This window comes from Camelus ferus, chromosome 7 (assembly GCF_009834535.1).
Source record: "Camelus ferus isolate YT-003-E chromosome 7, BCGSAC_Cfer_1.0, whole genome shotgun sequence".
Lineage (NCBI taxonomy): Eukaryota > Metazoa > Chordata > Mammalia > Artiodactyla > Camelidae > Camelus > Camelus ferus.
In genome coordinates, this window is record NC_045702.1 from 36,619,679 (window position 1) to 36,638,000 (window position 18,322).

Below are 18,322 nucleotides of genomic sequence, written 5' to 3' on the forward strand. Positions count from 1 at the left end.
GTCTCCAGAGACGGGGGTCAAAAGAACTGGTGTCTGACACTCTTGTGAGTAATGTAAGGGTGGTGACTGAGGCAGTGGGACAGAAAGAATATGTGTCCCGGGGCAAGGACATGGACCCCAGGAAGGGAGAGCCAGCCTGGGCCGTTGAAAATCCTGGAGAGTATTGCATGGATTTGACCTCAATGTGGGTGTTAAACTCCAGATGACCAGGGGCTGAGTGTGAAACTTAAGTGAAGAGAATGTACCAACTCCATAATGGGGATTTATTAATTCACTGGAAAATAACAATAAAAAACACAGCAAGATAAATAATGTATTTTCAATAACAATAAGCTAGAGGAATAGCATGCTTTCAAAAAAAATAAGCTAGAGGAATAGCAGTCTCTCTCACTTTTGTGAATCTCCTTGATATCTGGATAGAAGACAGTTGGATTCACAGATCTGCTTCTGAATTATTAGTATTATTAGTATTATGATGAAAATAATGATCTCATGAAACACTGTGTGCTGGTCTCAAAGATCTCCAGGGGTCTCCAGACGGTACTTTGAGAACCATACAGTTTTCCCACTGCCTCTCATGTCTGAATTTTGAGGATTTACAATAGAAAGATGCGGTTGTGGGGTACTGCAGTGTAGTTTTCAAAATTCTTCACACCTAGAAATGCCAGAGAAGAGGCACTGTATGATAGAACATTTTGTAGGGCAAAATGGTGAAGCCGTCAGCATGGTGTGGGCTAGCCTCTCAACCCAAGTGTTTCCACAGCGTGTTGGAATATACGAGGTTCCCCAAGAGAGCATCTCTTCCCGTCACAGTGTCCTCAGTCCTCATTCTGCCCATAGGTTCTCCCGTTTGAGAGCCTTTTAGTTATGGCACCACAAATAGAGAAACCTTGCAACCTTTTGGCTAATTCAGCAGGTGGAACCCTTTTAAATTGGGTTTCTTGTCAGTGTCAGAGTCAGCATTTGTCAGGGGTCAGTCGGAAAGCTGAAAGCATTCGAATAGAGAGGATTTAATACAGGGGATTGGCTATACTGGTGATTTGATACAGGAAACTGATTACACAGATATTAGAACAAAAAGAGGGATGCTGAAATTATCAGAGATTAATCACTGCAGGAAGCAGCTGCTGACTTCAGGGCCAAGGAACAATGAGGAAGGGGTGTTACCAGAAGCTGGAGGAAGGTGGGCGGCTGGTACTCAGATCACAGCACAGCCTGTTTTCTGACTGCTGAAGGCACACAGACAGCTGCTGCTGGGACCACTGAGGAGTGTGGAGAGGGGCTGGAATTCCACAGCAAAGGAGGCTGGAGGCTACTGGGGGATGCCAACCTCACCTGAAAGCCAGAAAACAGTTCCTCCTCTCCTGCTCCCATCCCCATCCCCACTTGCCCATCTCTCAGCTGTACCTCATATTGGCAGGGAGCTGCAGAGAAGTCTGGAAAGTGTCATTTGTAGCATCCAGCCCCATAATGCAGAGCAGAGAATAATAGAGGAGTGGGCTTGGAGCCCAGAGGCAGTTGGTGTTTTCCCAGCACAAGTCGCTCAAACCCTTCCACACCAAGTCTGGAATCAGCTCCAGCCAGCACTGGGCACTGGAAAGCAGGGATGTCCAAGGGGGCTGAAGAGCAGCAGAAATCTTACTCAGTGGCTCAAGGCTGGGTGACTGTCAGGAAACAGCTGTCAGAGGCCGGTGTTGATTACTCAGTCTCATGGGCCCCATGGAATCAGAGGCCTGGCTGGTCATCAACGTGGCCTTGACCCAGTAGAGCCTCATTTCTTTAGGTCCTTACTAGCCTGGGACCTGCCTCACCCAGGGAGCGCCCACATTGCCTGCCGTTCACCAAATGCCAGATCATTTCCTCCTCAATGGCCTTTTAGGACTCTTTCCCAAAATGACCAGGAGGGGACAAACACCCGAAAACTGTCTTTAAAATGAAGCTGCATGACCTTCCTCCAACCTGTTCAGCAGACGGAGGTTCTGAATTTGCATTCTGTTGCACTGACTGTGAAACTCCCGAGTGCCCACCGGCCCTTCACCCCACCCTGTAATCCCTCCACCATCTCATGTTCCACACCCAAAGGAACCACCCCTTCCAAGGTGGAAATTCTGCCGGGTGGCCTCTCTGGGGGTCTGTCAGTGGGAATGCGTATTTTCAACCAGACCCTTCAGGAACCCCCCGAATGTTTGGTGCCATTCCTTTGCTGTGCCAAGTAGTAAATCATATTCTGGGAAGAGCAGTAAGTGCTGTAGAAAAAATGAGTATTCATTGTTCCATAATAGGCCATTCTGCCCTTTGTCAGACTAGTCAGCGTGTCTTTGCCTTTGTCTCCCTCTAAGGCAGAAAACACTCCTGCAAATACATCACCCTGTCCCAGCTGTGCTCATCAAAAAGGAATCCACAGTCTTGGGCATCTTTCCTGCACCAGCCCCTCTCCTCTCCTGCTCGCTCCATCCACTAGCTAAAGTGGAGTGGCACCCAAGAGGCCTGTTTACAGCTAATTAGATTAAGGGTGTGTTCATCTGGAAAGATAGTTGTAGTTCAATAAAGAGAATATGAAGAATCACCCTCATGGTCCCATAGAAACAGGGTCTGAGCCTCACTCTGCTGGGAGCAGAGAGACTTTTCTGCCCTCTTCCTCTTTTAAAAAAAAAATCCTTAGCATCTTTCCAAGATGTCCTTAGTAGTCAAGTTCAAAATAAGCTTTCCATATCACACCAAAAAAACCTCAACTTAGAAAGATTTCAAAGAATAACAAAATCTGAAAACACTTCCATGCTGTCTAATTTTTTTTTTCTTTCAAAGGAAAAACAATCACTGCTTGGGTTGTTTTGTTGAAAAAGAAGGGGAGGTAGAGAGATCATCAAGGCCAGCCGTAGATGCTGCCCTCCTGCTTCTTCCCCCATCTGCTTGAAAATTACTTCCAAAATATTAAACGCTGCATTTCACTGAACCAGAATTGCATGACAGGTCGGGGGAGAGGAGGGAGAAGCGATTCTGAAATACAATTTCCCAAATGTTTATTTTGCTAGCGAAGACTGTTGCCTGCACGATTATAAAATCTTAGCACGACCCCTGGCAGGCCGTTGTCTGTAGGGTAAGTAGGCGCAGACTGAATTTCGTGCTGTGTCAAGGACAAAATGAATCCTTAATCTGGCTGCAGAAAATGCATATTCACCCGAGAGCAGAGCGGCTCCAGTCTTTCGAGCTCCTGTGCTTTTCATTCCTCTCTTTGAGATGGTTTTGTAAATCAGGTTTGGCTGGTCTTTATTAGCCCACAGACAGCACTGGCGGTACCCGAGCTCTTTCCTGGCCTCTCACTAACCTGCCCCATCTCCGCATTCTGGATTTATCAGTGAGCATAAAGCTTCCATTAAGCATAAAGGCTGATTTTCATGGCGCATAATAAAATATGGAAATTGTACTGCAGCTAACTTCAAGTCGATTCTAGAAATATTAAGAGTCAGAGTACATTTTTATTTTATTTTTTTTCAGATGAGGAAAGGCTGTTGTTTAGGAAAACTGGACAAAATTACATTTTCCGTTCCTCCGATATCTTTCAGGCTGGCAGATTAAAGATGAGAAACACTGAAAAGAGAAGCCTCAATCCTAGTTATTTCTCATTTATTCTGTCAGAAAAAGAGAGTTGTGTGCACCATGGTGAATCCTTTTCTCCAGCAGCTATCAGACCACAAGAGACAGAATGGTCTTCTGTTCCCTTTCCCAGTTCATGGGCACAGGCCAGGCAGGCTGTTGCCTTGAGTCCTGATCAGTTCAATGACCTTTTCTTCCCACTCTAGGTGAGCATCTGGATGTCTTACCTGCCAGCAGAGTCAGGTGCTCTTGTGCGCTTATCCTTCTGAAAACATCAGTGATCTTAGCCCTCACTGCCTTCTGCAAGAATTAGACATAAACACTGGTTGTTATGAAAACCCACAAGAGGAAATTATTTTAAGCTCCATACTTCTGAAAGGCATTTGTAATTACTCAGCCCACATGCCTGCTCTCCCAGCACATTAGACAGAGATCTCCGTATAGGGAGGCAGCATGAGTCAGTAAACACCTGTGCGATCCAGTGTGTTGCTAAGACCAGAGAACAATTTCCTGCCCTCCAGTTAATTATATCTACCACTTTCCTTCACTCTCCCTCAAGTTTCTCAGCCATAAAATGGGTTTCATAGAACTGTCTCTTCATCAGGGAAACATTTACAATCTCAAGTCAGTTGGCATGTGGGAAGAGGAAAATTCTAGCATTTAAAAATAATTTTGGTTGGTTGGAATTGATTGCTACATACCATTCATTCATTGGTTCCTTCAACTAATTCCCTCCATGCTACTCCTGGGGGAATGACCAGGACAGAGATTACCCAGCCCACTCCTTGCCAAGGCCTGAGGGAGTCAAAACTGGCTTGTGTGTGATTTCCTGGGGATTTCCTACTAAAGGCAGTGACTGGAGGATTGGTCAGAGGAATGAGCTAAACCATCAATCCTAGAGGAAAATCAAGGGGAGCATTATGAAACACTAGGTCCAAAGATTCTGGAGGCAGAAGCTGAGGACAGCATCACCAAGAATTTGAAGCCTGATTGATAAGAAACCCAAAGGAAAGTAGCTCAAGAAGAACCAAAGAGGTCGTGGTCTCACATTGGTAACAGAGAGTCAGCAAGAAGGTGGGAGGGTCAGCCCTTCTTAAAAGACTAGTTATTATGCAAGCAAAGTACAGGCTCAGCTGATGTAACAAAGAATCTCCAAATTAGTGACTTAAGACGGAAATGTGTCTTCCTCTCATATAATAAGGCGTGATGAGAGTGGGAGGAGGGCACCGTGCAGAGGAGGGCTGTCACGAAGGTCAGGATTTAGCTAATGCTTGACCATGAGTAGCAACTGATCAATAAAGACAGAGAAGCAGGAGGAAGAGCTTGTGACAAGCCTGGAGGTCAGAGGGGCCACAGGTGGCTGAGTGGTGGGAGAGACAGGGCTGGGGGAGGAGGCTGGGGCAGGGGCAGCACCATGTGGAGGCCGACGTTGAGTAGCTACACTGGAGCAGCTTCTCCCAAGCCTGGCAGTCAGTGCAGCCATTTAGGGCACTTACTAAAAATAAGGATCCTAGGACCCCACCACAAACCTACCCAAACAGGATCCACGTTTTAAAGAAGCACCCCATGAGATTCTGGGATACACTGCTGAAGATAGGGGTGGGGGTGCAGAGGCAGAGGACCCTGGCCAGAAGCTGCAGCAGTAACTCAAATTGAAATAATAGAAACAGTGGGGTTTTGTGACAGCTTCCCAGTAGAAGGTGAAATGGGAGAGAAAGAAAATGAGATCATTTTTTTCTGAGTGAGACAGTGGGTTTAAGAACCCAGCTCAGCCCTGATCCTGAGGTGCCCAGGTGGCGGCCTCCCCTGCCTCACTCTGTGGCTTGACTGTGGACTTGGGGCTTCTTCTAGAGTCTAAGACTGGATTTTTACCTCCCAAAAGAGGGAGACTCCCCCACCCCAGACAAATAGCAGCCTGGATGCTTCAGAAATGACCAAACCTTTACAGAACCCCATGAAGTATCTGAAGAGTGGACTTTTATGTTCTCCACCCTTTGTTGCCTATTTCTGACCCTTGGAAGAGTTATTTTTTCTGTATGTGGAAGAATTTTTTTTTCCATTGGCCCCACAAAAAGTTGATTGGCGATTATCTTTGTATAAGAATGGGACATTTTAAACTCTTGTTTTCTCCCTTCTGTGAATTTAGATACAGTTCTCCAACCACTCTGGAAGTACCAGTGGAAGGAATTGAATTCTGTAGGAAAAAAATTTCATCTGATACAGGGCAGTTAGACAAACGCACCCCTCCACTCATTCATTGACTAAATCAACCATGGGGTTAGAGCATAAATCATAAACAATAGAAAAGGGGAAAGGAAAAGACTAAGAGGAGCTGACAAGGTAAAAGTAAAAAAATAAAAAGAGCTATTTTCAGGCAAAATGATGCAAGGTTGTTGCCTGCCATCCTGTCGCCTTGTATCTACTGGTCGTAGTTGCTAGAATTCTTTATATGACTGCATCTTCACTGCCCCATAAGTTTTTAGACTGGCATGAAATGCTATATATACCTTTTCCCTGAAAATTGCTTACTTAGCTCAAGTTGAAGTTTAAATGGACATTGAATAGACATGATCCCAGGAGCTGAGCAGTTACTGTTACTAATCTGCTAGTATGTAGTATGTTGTACGCTGCTGGATTCAGAAGTAATTTGTTACATAGCAATAGCTAACCGGCTTACTGGGTGTGTAGGGTTTGTTTGGGGTGGAGTAGGGGGAGTTTTTTGGTTCTCCTTGTATATAACATGAGGAATTTAGCCTTGTGGTTTTGCATACAGCACAGCCAAGGCATAAACTCTTTCTTCCCAACCCCTCTTTGACTGGCTCCCTCTTCCTAACCTTATGGGACTTACACTGGGTAATGTTTCTTTCAAGATTCCTCCCCCAAACCTCCACAAGTGGGATAGGTGTCCTTTCTATTACCCTGGCTTTCCCTATCAGTGGCACTGACAGCTAACTTTCATTGAGCACTTACAAGTCTAAGCTTTAGGCACGACCATCTTTTCTAATCCTCTCAACCACCTAATGACATAGGTGCTGTTATTAATTCATTCCATAGATAAAGAACTTCAACACAGAGGAGTTAAGGAAAGTCTTCAAGGCTACCCAGCTGGGAAGTGTGTATTTTCTGTGCCCCTCTGGACTGGGGGCTCCATGAAGAAAGTACCATGGTCAATAGGCTGGCATTTGCTGTGTCTCTGTGTGTATGTGTGTGTGTTTAATGAATTACAGGGCCACAGGGATCTCAATAGCAAACTCATCCCACTGCCCATAGGACTGTAAAGTTTACAAATCTAACTCAAAGTTACATTTCATTCTTGAAGTTGCCTATACCAAAGCATTGACTTGTTTAAACAGTGCTGCCCGGTCTAGTTAAGCCTGAAATTACAGAGGCAGAAACCTGATGACACATCCTCTCCCTGTTCTCCTGGAACTTAGTCGGCCAGGCCCTGCCTTCATCTGGAAGGCAGACTTCAGAGCAGCAGAGGGCACTGTTCTCCGTGGCTGCCTTTCCCCTGCGGGTGTCAGGCCAGAACAGGCCCTGGGAGTGTGAGTGGGTGTGTATGTAGGTGTCTGAGTAGGGTCACATGTCATTTCAGTATTTATCCCCAGAATACTTACTCTGCATTCTTCTTAAGGTATGCGTGGCTTCTGTGAAAGAGAAACACAGAGGAGGAAAAGTTGGAGGCAACTCTAGAGTTATCTGTAGAGTTCTGAACTTACTATCCAAAGCAGTTTCTGAGAGACCATCCCCTCAGCAGGCCCCCAGGAAGCCTTGCCTTCAACGACTGGCACCCCCACCTTAGCCAATGCTGTGATTCCAGGAGATCTGGCAGCTGAGGGGAGGAGCAGGAGCCAGCTACAAGAGGGCTCTGAAAAGCTGAGGCCATGAGGGTTCCCACCTGCTTGAAGCCTCTCTTTTCCTAGTTCCACCAGAACCTCAGTTCAAATCCCAGCCCCACCATTTACCAGCTCTGTGACTTTGGCATTTTATCCAAACACCCTCTCAGTTCTATTCCTAATAACTTTTCTGGGCCCTAATGCCCATTGTAAGGGATTTTTTTTTCCACCAAAAGAAAATACAGGAATCCTCCACAGACCAGAGCTAGTGACCAGAGGTACCATCAAAGAAAAGGAGGGGGGGAGCTTTTTCAGTATCTCTAACTGGGTTGAGGCATGATCATTTAATTTACTGCTGTTAGTATGAGACCTAGTGCTTGCTCTTTTTTAAGAGGTAATATCCAGTATCTGATACATGGTAGTTGCTCAAAGTATTTCTGGAATGGAAGGAGGAGAAAGAGAGGGAGAAAACTGAATCCCTGCCTCACAGAGTTGTTGGATGAAGTTAAAGAATTTGTGCAAGATTCCTGCCTCAGTGCCTGGTACATCAGGGAAACTTGATGTTAGTTCCCCTCCCCATTCTGGCTTAAAATGCAAAATTTATCTGGGAAACAGCACATTCAAGCACCAAAAATGGGTATACATTTGCTTACAGGATTTATTCACATACCAAAGCCTAAAGGAATGGGACCAGAGCAAGAAAGTGTGTGTGAGAGTCAAGGAGAACTCTTAAAGTTTCGTAATTTGGTATTCATATAAGAAATGACACTCGTGTGTGTGTATGTATGTATGTGTGTGTGTGTGTGAGAGAGAGAGAGAGAGAGAGAAGAGGAAGGAAGGAAGGAAGGAAGGAAGGAAGGAAGGAAGGAAGGAAGGAAGGAAGGAAGGAAGGAAGGAAGGAAGGAAGGAAGGAAGAAAGGGAAGAGAAGAGAAAGAAAGGGAGAGAGAAGGGCAGGGGAGAGGGGAGGTAGGAGCTGGGGATGAGGAATGGGCCTGAGAAGGCAGGTCACAGTATGATGGACTGTGGAACTGAAAGGCTTAAAGGGGAAGGTCTCTCCTATACCACCTGCAGGACAGATGAAATAGCGGCCGACCAGCAGGACTGGGAGACCCCTGGTCCCAATGCTAAACAGATATCTAGACATCATCTGATTCGCAGGCCTTGAGACTCTTGCTCCATTATCAAAAGACTAACAACAAAATCTGGCTGCTTTGAGAGTTTAGTTTCTGGGAAATAATTTTTTTACAGACCTGTTTAACTGATAATGATTTTTTTCCAATAGCAGTTAGCTGCAGATTCCTCCAAGTGACTTTGTACTATTTGAAAACAATCGATTTAGGTCTAACCCAGTTGAGAGTATAAGAAAAGGGAATACACTGTGAAAATCATCCACAGCATTGCTGGATGTAGAGGCTCAAATGTAAACAGTGAAATAAGGGCACCAAGAATATGCCCTTTGTCACTGAAAGGTTGGCAGGACCAGGTGAATGTGTGAATGGTGCCATCATTTTCCTTCTCTCACCTAAGATGGTTTTAAGAAACCCAAATATAAGTTGCTTGTTGAAGCCAGGGCTTAAAATAGTCCCAAGTCCAAAATATTATATTTACTAGGTATCACTTAAAAATGAGAGCCAGTAGGATTTCTCAAAGTATAGAAATATACACACATGCAAAGTAACGTTAAATGAAAATGTTATGCAAAAATATTACACACATGCCAGTTATGACATAAAATGCTTTTATGTCATTGATAAAATCAGAAGAAAATGTGAAGCAACACAGTAGTTGATTTAATACTCATTGAGTTTCTGATGCGCTTTACAAATTTAGAAATTTTTTCTTGGTAAACATTAAGTCTTTCCACATATGTACATTTAAGGTACATTTAAGATGAGTTTCCTGAGAACATAAATGCTCAAGACGAATAAGCAGGAGTTGATGAGGGAGATCTTAATTTGCATTTTTCCTGCCTTAAATGCCTGAAATATTTTGGGTATAATGTTGCATGAATAAGGCTTTTAGTGTTTAATGTGATATGACTTAAATATTCTCTTTTTGCTAGGGTCTATAAAACCTTTGCTATTAATGGCTGTTATTTCTCATTTTTATCTGCCAAATTTACTAAGGAAGAAAAGATGGGTTGAGACTTGCATTTGCTTGCTCAAATCTTTTCTATTATCTGGCAACAAACTTTAGTCTTCTTAAACTTGGGACAGTCCACTTGGAAAGGGACACTGGCTGATCCATCCTAAACATGATGCCTTACATAGTGAAGGGCTTCTGCTTGTCAACCTGCTTCTTTCACTGACTTTGTTCCTCCCAAGAGTCTTGTTGAAGTAGATAGGATAATAATCAGAGATATCAGAACTGGGACCCTGGTAAAGCTACATCTTCCCTGATGTTCCACAACTAGGAGAAGTAAAACCTTTCCATAATACCATAAGTGAAGTCTGAAATATTCAACCAGGAAAACACACATTTGCATTACTTCACGGTTAATCAACTAACCAGGGACACACCTTTTGCAGCTGACCTTCTTGGGCCTTCCAGGGCTCCAGATGTGGGAAGCAAACCCACTCTGGTCCCAGCTGCAGTTCAGCACCAGCCTCTGTCTACTCCAGTTTAAACCCTGATGGGGATGATTCCAGGGCTGGTTGGGCCTTCTTGGAGAACAGCAAGGAGTCCAGGATTCTCCAGGACTGTCCCAATGGTAGTTGGGACCATTTCTTCAGGTTGATCCAGAGAGACTGAACTGGGAGAATGCTGGGGAAATAGAGACCCCACTTCCCAAGACAGGGTTGCTGGCCATTTCTTCACCTGTCTACCCCTTTCTCAACATCTTTTCTTCCCCTACCAGGGAGATAAAATTTTTTTACCCACCCCTGACTGAGAATAGGGGTTGGACGGAGTATGAAACCCATTTCCAGTGTGTCATATCCAAACCATGAAGTTTTACTGTATTTGTAGAGCCAGACATAGAGGTGTCATCTCCTGATTCCCTACTTCGCTGGCCCACTTCAGAACTGCCATCCCCTCTATTATTATTCCAAGCTGCAGGGGGTATCAGACACATCTCCCTATGCCAGCAAAGTTCTTACCTAACTCCTTCCTCTGAAAGGAAGAGCAGACCCGCCCAGAATCAGAAGACTAGTTCCATACCCGGTTTCCTAAGTCTGAGGTTGTCATTGGGCTGATAACTGAGAAAAGGTGAGAGAGTGGTGTGGGGGAGTGTTGTATCATTCTTTTAGGTTTTAACATGTTTTACAGGTTGCTGACTTACTCAACACAGCTAATAAATTCTGCTCACGTCTCCCAAAGCTTGTGAGATGCTTGCTTGCTCACTATCTCAACTTAACACATCTTATGAGTTTCATCCATCCTGTTTGTTTTCCTTGTCTTCTCTAGCAGAATTGAATATTCTCAAATCCTACAGCAAGCACACACTATAAGCAGAAAGACCTAGGAAAAAAATAAGATTAAAAAACAGAGAAAACATTTGATTTATAGTGTCAGGAGAAATAGAAACTAAAACAGAGAGTAGCTAAGTCATGGTTGTGGTGGAGTTTTGAGCAAAAAGTGGTGGGTGCCTCCTGCTAAGGGGGGACAAAGTACCAGTCACTGGAATTCCATGGTCTCCAAGACTTATTGGGCGCCTCCTTTCCATGAGTTTGTTTCTGCTCCTTTGAAGGGGTAAATCATAACTAACACAGATGTATCCCAAAAAGCCGTCCTTCTCAGCTACCTCCTACTCACTTCCAGCCCCCACCATTCTGAAAATCACACTTGGGACAAGGATAGGGCTGGGGCCCTGGGATTGGCACGGCAAGGAGGAGGCAATTGAGAGTGAAGGAAGCTCACAGAACCATCGAAAATAGTGCAGGGCCCCACGGGATAACCACTGTGTGTGAACATGTTTATATAACTTCTTTCAAGAAGTACATTGGCACAGTAGAAGGGGTTAGATCTCGGACCCTTGAATCATAAGAACTATAAGCAAATTGTCCAATTCAGACCATGTCATAGTTTCCTGGGGTGTTCACAGCAAAGTACCATGAATGGGGTGGCTTAAAACAGCAGAAATTTATCCTCATAGTTCTGGAGGCTAGGAGTCAGAGATCAAGAGGTCAGCAGGATGATTCCTCCTGAGCAATTTGAGAGAGAATCTAGTCCATGTCTCTTTTCCAACTTCTGGTGACCACTGTCAGTCCTTGGTACTCCTTGGCTTACAGAAGCATCACTCCAATCTCTACCTTCATCATCGCATGGCCTTCCCCCTGTGTTCACGTCTCTCCTTCCTTTTCTGAATAGGATCCCCTAATCATATTGGATTACAGACCCATCCTATACCACAATGACCTCATCTTAACTAATTATATAATAAGGCAATGGCCCTATTACAAATAAAGTCACACTCTGACATGCTGATGGTTAGGCCTTCCACCTATCTTTTGGGGGAGCACAATTTAACCAGTAACAGTCCAAAATTTAGAAATATAAATTTTATTTTATTCCTTTTGAGTACTCATTCTCTATATGATGGTAGGAGCTATCACATACTCTGATAGTAGGAAGAATGAGTTTTTCCAAGTTTAAAGAATGATGGTAGATTCCATTACATGTATAATATATATATCCATTATGTATATATATATATATTATATATGTGTGTGTGTGTCTATGTATATATATCTATAGATGGATAGATAGATAGATAGATAGATAGATAGATCGATCTATAGAATACAAAATGTTAACCATGGTCATCTCACAGTAGTTATCTCTTGAGGGGAGGTGCTGGGGGGCTTCTATTTCTACATTGTAAATTACTATGTTTGAATTTTCATAACAAACACGGACTACTTTGTAATAAATATATATATATATAAAGATATGTTTTCAAGAGGTTAAAGAAAGAGAAGCATGGCTTTTCCTTCCCTCACAGCCTCCAGACTCAGAATCTCTTTAGGAGACAGGGTGAGGTTCATCATAAGTGAGGAAGCAAGCAGGGGGCAGGGCCATAGGCCATTTGAAGAATTATATTCAGTGCTATAATTGCTTTGATGTGCTTTGTCTTTAGGCATGATCTTTACTTTATTTTTATCCTATACCTCTTTTTTTCCCTCTGTTTTATGAGGGGAAGGTAATTAGGTTTTTATTTATTTATTTATTTATTTATATTTGGAGGAGGTACTGGGGATTGAACCCAGGACCTCAGGCATGCTAAGTATGCACTCTGTCACTTGAACTGTATCCTCCTCCCCTATTTTTATTTTAAAATAACATTGAAGGTGAACTCAAGGCTTTCAATTTCATCCAAAAGAGGCATAGGTTTTCAAGATTGAGAAACAAGCCATGTGGAAGAGATGGCATTACGTACCTGAGATTAACTGTTTTCTGCAGCCAGGCACTGAGGTTTCCTGTCAGCCAAGGCAAAAAGGGATCATTGGCTTTCAGAGTTTTTACCCAAACTAGGATTCCCAGGTGAAATATAGGACATGCAGTTAAATTTGAATTTAGATAGGGGAGGGTATAGCTCAAGTGGTAGAGCACATGCTTAGCATATACAAAGTCCTGGGTTCAATCCCCAGTACCCCCTCTAAAAATAAATAAATAAATAAGTAAACCTAATTACCTCCTCCTTCCAGAAAATAAATACAATTAATTTAAAAAACGAAAAAAATCTGAATTTAGATACATAACAAATAATTTTTTAGTATAAGTATGTCCCAAATATTGTCAGGGACATACTTATGCTAAAAATTATTCTTTGTTTACCTTAAATTCCATTTTTTGCATATTTATATTTTTAATTGTGATATAATGCACTTAACATACAATGTACCATCCTTAACCCTTTTTAAATGTACAGTTTAGTAGCATTAAGTATATTCACATTGCTTTACCACCAACCTCCAGAACTTTTCCATCTTGCAAAACTGAAATTCTGTACCCATTAAATAGCAAGTCCTCATTTCCCCTCTCCCAGCCCCTGGCACCCACCATTCTACTTTCTGTCTCTATGAGTCTGACTACTCTTGATGCCTCATGTAAGTAGAATTAGGCAGTATTTGTCTTTTTTGTGACTGGCTTATTGCACTTAGCATAATCTGTCAAGGTTCATCCATGTTGTAGCATGTTGGAATTTCCTCCTTTTTTAAAACTGAATAGTATCCTGTTGTATGTATATACCACATTTTGTTCATAGAAACTCAAATTTAACTGAGAGTCTGTATTTTTATTTGCTAAATCTGGCGACTCTATTCTGAATATATCAGTCTAGATAAGTTTTTTCTAGGAATTAGACCAAAGGAGAGGTTTATCCCAGAGGTCATTTATAAAAGGAAAAAATCAGGAGCCAAAGCTGGCAACATTTTTCTTCTGTGCTTTTGCACAAGCCGTAGAGATGTGGTTCAAAGGAATTCTAATTTTGCCAACCCTCCATGTCAGGAATTCTTTCATCAGAGTCTGTGCAAGAGTTGCAGGGTTTCTCTGAAACCCTTGAAATCATAGGCCATGCTGAATATATGAGCATCTTTATGAAGAAAGGAAGCATGATTAGGTTTTCAAAGGTGTCTGAGGACCCCCCACCCACCCAAGGAGGTCAGGAGGCACCATCGTGATGACTGAAGGCATAGCTTTGATCACAGGGAAGGCATTTTTGCTGGAGGCTTGAGTATCATTACTTTTCAGACAATTGATTTTCTGATTATCTAAACTGAAAGATGGAGAAAAATCTCAGAAATTAAAGAGTGGAAAGTTTACCCATCTACTGAAGCATCCCTCTCAAATGAGGGATGAGTATGAGCTGCCATGTGTCTGCCTCTTTCCCAGGAGCTGAATGGAAGCCAGCGCCTGAATGGATGCTGATCGTTGTGAATTTTCAGAAGGTGGTTAAACTTAAGAGACCTGTGCTTTAAGTGCAAAGAGATTAAGGAGCAGAGTGAAAGAGAACAATGCCTGGGCAATAGATAGTCTTACTCTCTGGAAAACAAGTGACCATTTTGATAATTACTACTTCATTTTTCCTTTAGAAATCCTTCTTCAATTTACCAACAGCTCTTACGGATGAGCTCAACTGGCCCCAACTCTCCGGTGCTACTGGATTTCTGAACTCCACTCGTGGGTATGTATGTTTGCACATCCTCAAACATTTCAATATGTCTGTGTATGGAAACAACAGGAGATGAGGCTTGTTCCCAAGATGTTGAAATAAGAATTACTAGGAATTGCTTCTGGAACATGAGTGACATACAACAAACCCACCACTGACATAGAATCCACCATGGAGTGGGCTGTCATGCAAATTAATGTCTTCTTCATCCTGGCAAGGGGGAGTATTCCTGCTCAGGGGCTCTAGAGTTGACCTCTGATGAAAAATGCTCAAGCACATCACTGAATTTCTCTGATTCAAAAGACAAGGAAGTTTACTTGCTTATTTACTCTCATAAATTAATATTTATAAGATGCTAGGCAAGCTTCAAGGGCCCAGAATCATCCTGGCTTTAATGTTCTGGTGTTGAAAGTAGAGACAGTGCCTGGGGAGGCTGAGTGGCACACAAAGCCCATGTGCTGTGCGGGACTGGGTTTTGACTTGAGGCCTGGGAACAGCCATTTATAATTTGAGCACCCCATTTTTTTAATTTAATGGAGGACATTGCAGATCACAAATAATTCATTAGTTATCTTTACTCACTCATTTTACAAATACTTATGAAATACTGCCTAATCAAGCACAGATGCTGTAGACATTTTCAGGATGAATAAGGCATGTCCCATCTCTGCAGTCAGCTGCAGTCAAGGAGGGCAGATGAGACAAATAAGCAAGTAATGATCATACAAGATAGATGTGCCAGAACACAACGGTCAGCCCAGAGCTGCAGGGCTCAGTGCAAGAAGATCTCATGGAACTGGTCAACAACCACCTCCGTTTGAGGTGTTAGGCAAGGGGCCCAAACCCTAAAGGAATTAGGAGATTAGGGCAATGAAAGAGGAATAGAAGAAACCAGCAAAGATAACCAACCTCCAGAAAATTATGCTCATATTTATGTTGAAATCATAACTTCCCTTATATTTGTGACAATAAGGGAAAGTAGAGGAGATGTGTTTTCAAACTTAGGTGTAGATTTCCAAGTTTAATCATGGGAAAAAGTTTTTGGCTAGTCCTTGTCATTAGTGTAATAATACTAGCAGGATCACTAATAGAGATAGTAAGAAAGAACCTTCGTGAGGCATTCACTGTGTGCCAAGCACTGTACTGAGTGTTATTTAGAGATTTTCTCATTTCACCTCTTTGTGAGGTGGGTGGTATTATTTTATGCATTTTGCAGTTGAGGACTCTAATAGCTAAGTAGATGGGCTAGGAAACCTGACCAAGGCCACACGGGGATAAGAAGTGGTGGGATCTGCGTCATGGAACCTTGCGCCATATGGTAGCAGAGCATAATTGGTGAACAAGGGCACTCCTAGCCTGCAACTCCCAACCGGTCTGTGCTGGTTTTATTCTACCTGTAGGAACATGGCCCCCTTAGCCATTGCCCCTTGGTTTGAGAGGGTAGCTATAGGATGAGGAAGTGACTAAGAACCAGAGAAGCCCTCCCCATGTGGAGAGGTGGCATGTTGCCCCAGATGTCCATCATGTGCCTGTTGCTGCTTCCCGGGATCTCCATACTCCCAGCGGTCTGGGCCCCCTGAGCCCCTTCCACAGGCCCTCTTTCCTCAGCTGCAGTTGCTGTTGTCTTTGTCACCTGGACACATCCAGAGATAGCCCAGCAGCGGCATTCTGGAAGGGAGCCCTGTTTATCTCTCCACTGTCAACATCAAAAGCTGAGAAAATATTATTTAAGTACCCTCCACCCAATCCAGCAATCTATGTAGAGGAGTACCTAAATCCAGGCCTTTATAGCAATAATGAAAAGAATTAGTTATGAATGAGAAATGGACACAGTTTACCATACTTTTAATAGAAGCTTAAATTTACATATGAGCCCCACCTTCTGACCTAAATCCTCATGGAGCTGCCATAAAAGAAACACCAGTCTGATGTTTAAAATTAATTGCTGAGTAGTTTAAATCTTTACTGGAGCCACTCAAAGAATGAGAGAGGAACCCATTCACCGTGTGCAGCTAAACTGGTGAAAACTTGTTTCTTCATCTCTTTTCGCTTACAACTCACACCCACAAAGAGTTGCCCCATGTCTCCTGAATCTAATTTTCCCCAAAACTCTACTCAGACTTAGCTTCTGCTTCCAACAAGACTCTGTTCAATTGTTTTTAGCTTTTGTTGGGAGGTGCTGGGGAAGCCAGTGTCCCTCTTTCTTTCTGCATCTGTTCTGTCCTCAGACCAGGGGGCTCCCTTGTTAATGTGAAATCCCGCTGATCCTCCAACCCCATTGCAGCTCCCACCCATCATTCTAGCAGAGACCCCAGCAGGCAGACAGATCTTCCTTAGAAGAGACACAATGGTTTATAATTCTTACAATTATAAACAGAGGGAGTCTAACATCATCTCACAACATCTAACAACATCATCCAGGTGTGGCTTACGGGAAATCATCACCATCCTGAGCTAGTCTGTGCTGACTTAGCACCTTCTTATATTAGGCTCTTCATTGCCATTTTCAAAACACAGACTAAGTATGCAAATTCCTCAACACTAATTCTGAGCACTGCCCTTACAGGCTGTATTTCTAAGGAGGTGGGCACCCCGCCTGGTTGGCCACCTGCCCTGCAGGGGCTTTTCTCTCTATGCATTTGTGGGCCCCAAGCAATCTAGTTCTCTCTCCCTGAGTGCTCTTTTGCCAGCTATTTCTGTGTATCAAGCCTGTGCCTCTGCCACTTGGCTGGAATGGGGAGGAATATATTCATTTTGATAGAAAATTCTCTGTCTGGAATCTGAATTGCAGTGGATTCTCCCACTAAATGAAGACATAGCAGCTCCCTGTGTGTCACCATTCATGTGTCCCTGTAAACTCTCTCATATACTGTAATGCAAATTATACCTGCAGATAATCTGTGCTAGGCTGATCTTCTTAAAAGAACAAAGAGTTATAAAGTGTGTTACAATCATTAAAGAGAGATGAGCATATGATGGAAGTCCTCTTCGGGTGGAATCAGGAGAATGAAAAGATCATTGGCCTAGAAGCAGCATTTTGAGAGCTGTGGCAGCTGCCACAGGCGTTCTTAGCAAATGTCCCTATGAGTCCAAACGCTTATCGACATGGGATGGAATGTATGGATTTCTTTATTCAGCTGGATGTCTGGAAATTGCTTCCTATTATCTCTGATCAGCTTCATGCTCTGGGTGTTAACAATGTTCTTTGGAAAATGTGCCTTTGAAAGCAAAAAGATGCAGCTTGAGAGAGAAGATGGTTGCTTTCCTTTCCTTCTTCGATCATGCCCACCACCCCTCAAAATTTAATACGTCCTTTATGAGATGAATGTAACTCTAATTGAAATTACATGCATGTATTAAAAGACAAACATAACCCCTAGTTTTACAAATCTTTACATCCTTCAGTTGAGTCAACATTAATAAAATCTGTTCTTTTGACTCTCAGGCTTCAGAAAATTCAAAAAGCAATATCCCTTAAAATTATGTGTTTCCTTCGGGGCTTTTTTCCCAATGTCATCCAGAAAGCAATTGAATAGGTCAAAGGCAAAAAAAAAAAAAACCTTCTGTGAGGTTGGCAGCTTGGGGGCTGGGAGCCTAACAATAGGGAGAACTGTAAGTGAGAAGAAAAAAGAATCTTTTTAAAGATTAAAAATAGTTATTTGTGCTCAGATCACCTTCAAAAGCAATTAATGTAACAGGAAAATCCTATTTAGGTTAAAGAAGCCAAGGCCCAGTAACCCATATAGATACTAATCCCAGAACTTCAGGAAGGAAGAGCTT

The 18,322-nt window shown here is 43.0% G+C and overlaps 1 protein-coding gene across 5 annotated transcripts in view; it reads left to right on the forward strand.

Annotated features, from left to right (window-relative positions):
* AOAH (acyloxyacyl hydrolase) overlaps positions 1 to 18,322 on the forward strand; it is a 244,830-nt gene that overhangs the window by 151,662 nt on the left and 74,846 nt on the right. For all 5 annotated transcript variants that reach the window (XM_032483716.1, XM_032483717.1, XM_006191548.3 and 2 more), the window contains one exon: positions 14,463 to 14,554. In XM_032483716.1, the coding sequence (XP_032339607.1) occupies positions 14,463 to 14,554 (92 nt within the window). The remainder of the gene's footprint in view (positions 1 to 14,462; positions 14,555 to 18,322) is intronic.